This window comes from Carica papaya, chromosome 5 (assembly GCF_054855325.1).
Source record: "Carica papaya isolate Zhongbai chromosome 5, ASM5485532v1, whole genome shotgun sequence".
Taxonomy (NCBI): domain Eukaryota; kingdom Viridiplantae; phylum Streptophyta; class Magnoliopsida; order Brassicales; family Caricaceae; genus Carica; species Carica papaya.
In genome coordinates, this window is record NC_142313.1 from 10,441,334 (window position 1) to 10,447,371 (window position 6,038).

The following is a 6,038-nucleotide window of genomic DNA, read 5'->3' on the forward strand; positions in this document are numbered from 1 at the left end:
ACAATGCTTTAAAGCTACTAGCGACTAAATACAAGTGCATGGTTATTGGTAATATATTAGGTTTGTGAGAAATTGCATGTTGAATTGGTATAAACAAATGCCTAGTTGAATTGGTAAAAACGTTTTAGTATTATAGACTATTGAACATGCTCAGATGAGCCAATTTGCCCTGTGAATAAATATTAGTTTGCACACCAAGCTTAAGGTTTAAATTTTTAAGATGAAAATAAGAAAAGTTTACAATATCCTCTGCATTTTACTGAAAGTAAAATTATAAAAATTAATATGACTCAAATAAAGATATATGAAATAAGTATTACTTGACAAAAGAGTTAGTAAAAAATATTTATATAACAATTAAAAAATTAAAAGTTAAAAGTTACTCTACAATGAGAACTTCCATCCCACACCCATCCTAATCACCTAGACAAACTTAATTCATCCCCATTCTATGTTGTTTAATCTGCTGTGGATCAAGTATTTTCATAGTGAGGATTTTATGCATATTAAGTCGGGCTCTAGAGCAAGTTACACATTGCGCAGGATCATAGTGGGATGAAAACTGCTCTTTGAAATATTACACTGGTGAATTAGGGATAGCCGCCATGTCCACATTTGGAGTGATAAGTGGATTCTTCAAAACATCCATGCAAAGTTTGGACTGCAGATCGATGAATGCTAATCTCACAATGATCTCTAAGTTGATGATTCCACACACTCATGGTGGAACATGGACTAGGTACATTCTTTATCTTACTGTGCATTTATGTTAGAGACTACCCCTAGATTAAACTTGTATGGGCTTATGAACAAAATGAAGCCTATTCAGTTAGGACAGGATGTCACCTGGCACATGAACAAAGTGCTTTGGTCCTTCCTGGTGCTGCAGCCTTATGTTCAGATATGAATATTGTGGAATGCCAATACAATTCCAAGGATGAAACATTTGACGTCGCATGTGATCCGAGATATGCTCATTATCAGAGTCTGCTTAACTCAAAATTCTATACAGCTAAACAAAACTTGTCCAATGTGTGGGGAAGGGGAGGAACATGTAGATCATTTGTTCAGAAGCATGTATATATGCCCAAGCTGTATGGACACTAAGCCCTCCAAATATGTTTAACTTGTTTAGGAACTCCTTTCTTTATCAGATTTTGATCTCACTTCACATGGTTGATGTACACAATACAGGCCATATGGTGGAGCAAAACCAATGGGTACAGTTGGGTGAATGGATTTCTCCTCAATCTCTCAATCAAAAAATACAGGTACATTTTGACAAGCTAAAGGTCACCCAGATTCAATCTATCAATCTTCCTCAGGAGCACATTGAAGAGAAGTTGTTGTCATACTGGGCGCTTCTTGTTACTTTCAAACTCAATTGTGAGTCTTTCCTTGGTCCTATGGAGAGACAGGACCTGGAGTGGCTTGTCGAGATTCTCTTGGCGGTCTTGTCTTGCAACAATGAGACGTATACCGTCTCCTGTTTCTATAGATACTGTAGCAGCACATTCTATATTATTTAGAATGCAACTTGCTGCTCATCTGGTGATACCCTGCATACAGCTGAAAAGCGATTCACAATATCCTGTGAATAATCTAAAGCTAAATACTTCATTTCCAGAACTTGGGCTACTTGTTGATGATTGTATTTTTTCAATTCCTTTTTTCAATCTGTATTTATGTCATAGATTTCTCGGGATTGTAATAGGGTAGCTCATGCTCTGACAAAAGGAGCTTTCTGCAACACAATTAGTCAATATTATATTATGGAGTCTCCTACTTTTTTGGTTCATTTTTATTGCTGTACTCTTATACCCTACTGCATTGAATGAATTTTCAATGTTTCTAAAAAAAAGATCATCCGTCTCTTGTATAAAATTCTAACTCAACCACTATATTTGTGTACTCAATATAAAATGCTCTATGTTTGGTTTAGTTTTTACATGAATACATTTGATTCAATTGCTTTTAATTTTGTCGTAAATTCTTGGAGATAAAGTTCAAACCCGAATTACCTCCATGAAGTTAACCAGAAATAACCATAACAGTAATCTTTTAAAGTAAATAAAAAAAATCATGTCATTGAATCAAACTCCAACATAACTTTTATTTCTTTGAAAAGTTCCTGAAAATTTTGATGTAATCAATTTACTGAGAGTTTCGTCACCCCTAGTAAAGGAACCCTGGTCTCGTTGCTATGTGTTAACAGGAAAGAATATTTTGCTTTCTTTTTCTTTTTCTTTTTCTTTTTTTTTTTTTGGTGAAAGTGCACCGAATATTTGAAAAATCATCATGAGAGTTTGAGTTGTTAATGAGCGACATTCAGTAATCATGTTATTCTGCATCGATAGAAAACTGGATAGCAAAAGCTGCGAAGCACGTTTTTATAAAACATGAAAAAGCCAAGGGTTGCTTTTCAGCGGATAATGCCTGTTGTGATGTGTAAACAAGGTAACTGGCATCAATTTCACCATCCTTGTCAATTTTTTAAATCACATTCACTGCAAGTAGTGTTGGTTTCAGCTGGATCATTCGTGGAAAAGGAAAAAGAAAAAAAAAAGGCTACAAAAAGACGCTTTTGCAAGAAAACCCCATATATAAAATATTGCTGCAAGGTGTTTAGATTTTACCAAAAGATAAAGAAGGCTTATGCTATTTTTGAGCCCAAATTGATATAGTGTTAAGAAAAATTGTCCAACAAATACATAAATTAGTACAAAACTATCCCTGAACACAATGATGAGTGGAAAGAAAAAAGAAATAAAACCATGTATTCTAATATTTTTCAATCATGGAAGAACAAATCTTCAGCAAATTACAGAGTTTACAGTTTACACTAGATTGGTTATGGAAGAAAACAAGTTTCAAGCAGGGAGAGTGGTCTAGATACACCTTACTTCCAAATTTGTAAGGTGAAAAATTAGAAAATAACAAAAAGAAAAAAGGAAATCCAGAAAACATAAAAGACAGTACCTGTAGCGTTACATTACATCCTAGGCTGCTGGAAAACAATCTAAAGAAAAAAATTTAAAGTTGATTCACCTCAACCATCTTCTAAGATCACTGGTTGAAGAAGGGGAAATCTCTCCCCCAAGGCTCTCAGTGCAGCAGGAAGAATAGTTAGATTGTTGCTCCAATCCAAAATGTGATCCACTTATGCTCTTGAAGCTCGGACTCCTCAGGTTATGTCTATAAGCTCCATTAGGATCCGGGACTGGGAACGAAAGTCGTTTCCTTGCTGAGCCAACACGATCTCTTTCAGGGGTAGATGGCCTTTGCCTAGGCGCACTTTGGGACCTGATTCTAGCCTTGGCAGACTCAGTTGCTGCCATGTAATTAGGCAATGGTGCACCACCAATGGTGTTACCACTATTACTAGAGCAATCACCTCTTCCTTGTTGGTGCACGATACCATTGTAAACGTAATTGGATCTTAAGCTTGGCGTTTGGGATGTACGGTAGGTTTTGTCTTCCTTTTGACAGCAAGGACTTGCTGAGCGGACTTGAAGAGGCCGAGATTTGGATGGCGAGGGCGTGGCAGGTGAGTGGTGGTGGTGTGTTGCATTTTGGTAGGTTCTATGTAGAGGTGAACTAGGCCTTTGGTTTTGGAGTTGATATTGGTGATGTTGGTTTTGATGCATTGTTCTTCGATAATTAGGTGCTAAGTATGAGTAAGGTTGAGCTGTTGCCGTATCCATTTCTACCGTTTTGATGGGATCTCTTTGATCAGTTGAAGCTCTCCCTCTGGAGTCCCATGACTTTGAAGCCATCCAACGATCCAGCCATTTGGGTCTCTCTTCCAACTCTCCTTCATCGCCCATTGATGGACTCCTCCCACTTCTCCAAATCTTTGGTTTTGATTCAGGAAAATTACGACAATTAGCTTATGAATTGAACAGGATTAAAACATTGAATATGCAGACATGAAATATAAGTCTGAACCTGTTGAGAGAAGGCCTGAGATAAGGTCCTTTCACGCTTCAATGCAGCCTCTTTTCTGTGCTGTAACATGGCTTTAACCTCCTCAATTGTGTGCGGCCGCTCGTCCCAATCATCTGCAATGCTACTTCCCTCTCTTGACTATGACAAATTAAACCCAAAACTAAGAATCAGACAAAAATTAATTTTTGTAAAAACCCACATGGGTTAAGCAAAAATTATCTTTAGTTTCGTTCCAAGTAAAAAAGGGCTTGAAAATGAATCAACCGACCATAGATCTTCTATCTGAAATGTCTTGGAGATAACGAGATTCCAAAACACTATTGGTGTCACTAAAAGCAGATTTCCTACTTCCTTCATGGGAGAGCCTCATGCGCTGATCCAACACCCGGGCCTGCACTCGAACCAGAGCTTGCATGCAGCGAAGAGTCATCTTGGCTTGTTTTCTCACATTGTGGCCCCTAACCAAAGCTTGTAACTTCACTAACCCTTTAAGCGCACGTAGAGCTCTCCTTGCCTTTGCCACCCACCCCATAGATAAACACATACATCAGAAAAAACAAATCAAAATTTGTTGATTAATCGAGTCTTCAATGTTATAAAGTTTATCATTAATCGACTTTTCCTCTGTTCCCTTCATGTTAAATTTCATACTTCGAATTCAACAAGTGTCATATTCGATCAACAGAAAAACCCAAAAGGAAAAAAAAAAGTTGAAACTGTAGGATGTAACTAAAATCTATTATTTGACTTATGTTTAAAGAGATTCACTCTACTTTCTACATTAATCTTTTAGAAAACATCAAATCTCATTTTTGCTTACCAGATATCCCCTAAATGCCGTCTGAATGACAATGGCAGCATAATACTCTCTGGCCTGATTAGAGGGCCTAGTGAGCCGAGCCACCTCCACCGCGGCCTGCGCGGTGGCTACTGCAGCCTCTGCAGCTGCTGCTTTAGCCACCGCCATTGCAATAGCGTGCCTCTGCTCGGCAGCAGTCGCCGCTGTATGGTCAGCACCGGTACTACTCTGAGAAGCTGTAGTAGTTTTGGGTGGTGTCTGTTGCGTGACTGATTCTTGGCTCGTTGGTTTCCTAAAAATCCACCTTTTCTTTTCTCTCTTCTGCAAAATACCCACAAATGGAAAATCAACATTGTAAGTTATAAATGATCCTTACATAGCCGGCAAACACAGATCAAGAACCAAACCCAAAGCAATTAATTAGTTAATTAATTAACTTGTTTAGAAAAAAAAAAAAGTTGGAGTGCAGAACAACACAAGACCCTATCATCATCTTCATCTAGGTCCTCATCTTCTCGTCTTCTGCTACTCTTTTTATCACTTTCTTTAGTAGGAGATCTAAAAGCCCTTTTCACCGCGGTCAACCAGGAGCTGCCTCCTTTCTTCCCCATCATAAGAAATGGTTAAAGCAATTAAGCGGCTGCATTTACAGCAAATGCAGCTAAAGAGAAAGGTCGGAAAGAGGCAGAAACTGTGAGGTAAAGATGTGGGGTCCTTTTAACCATCTGTACAAAAAAATACAGAGCCCACTTCTATAAACGTGACAGGGACAGCGAAGAGGAAGATAATTTAATGCTCAACGTGTGAGAGAGGAAAACTGATGACTGTTAAATGCTTAGAACTAATATATCCACGGCAATATCTTATGGCTATATGCCCAAAGCTTCAAGCGTTTGATGTCGGAACTCGGACACTACGGCAACACGTTTATTCATATTTTAAAAGCATATATATATATACATGGAAGTTCATAATATATTTTACTATACAGTTCCAGAGAAAATATGGTTCAGTGTACATATATTTTTTTGAGCAAAATTTTAGTATATGTATAATAAAGTAGCAACTAATAAATTTTTTTTTGTAAAAAAATGAGGTAGGTATATAGAAAGTGGCATTGCCATGTGCTAAAAGATTGGTGCACATCAAGGGGTTTCCTTCAAGCTTTAGTAAATAAAATTGTGCACTAAGAAAAAGAGAAAATTATAAAAAGATAATCATATCATTTGTATTATTTTATAAAAATATGATTATGTAAAAAAATTATACAGAAATATAAGTAATTTTATTT

General features: G+C 37.2%; 1 protein-coding gene across 2 annotated transcripts; it reads right to left on the bottom strand.

Annotated features, from left to right (window-relative positions):
- Nucleotides 1–2,750: 2,750 nt before the first annotated feature.
- LOC110808472 (protein IQ-DOMAIN 17) lies at nucleotides 2,751–5,636 on the bottom strand. 2 transcript variants are annotated; one of them, XM_022033973.2, is made up of 5 exons: nucleotides 5,230–5,636; nucleotides 4,769–5,068; nucleotides 4,217–4,462; nucleotides 3,949–4,086; nucleotides 2,751–3,854 (listed from the first exon to the last, which is right to left on the bottom strand). In XM_022033973.2, the coding sequence occupies exons 1-5, from the start codon at nucleotides 5,359–5,361 to the stop codon at nucleotides 3,045–3,047; spliced, it is 1,626 nt and encodes a 541-aa protein (XP_021889665.1). In that variant the 5' UTR covers nucleotides 5,362–5,636; the 3' UTR covers nucleotides 2,751–3,044. The 2 variants fall into 2 exon arrangements, with proteins under 2 accessions (XP_021889665.1, XP_021889664.1); XM_022033972.2 differs by having other exon boundaries at nucleotides 5,185–5,628.
- Nucleotides 5,637–6,038: the final 402 nt, after the last annotated feature.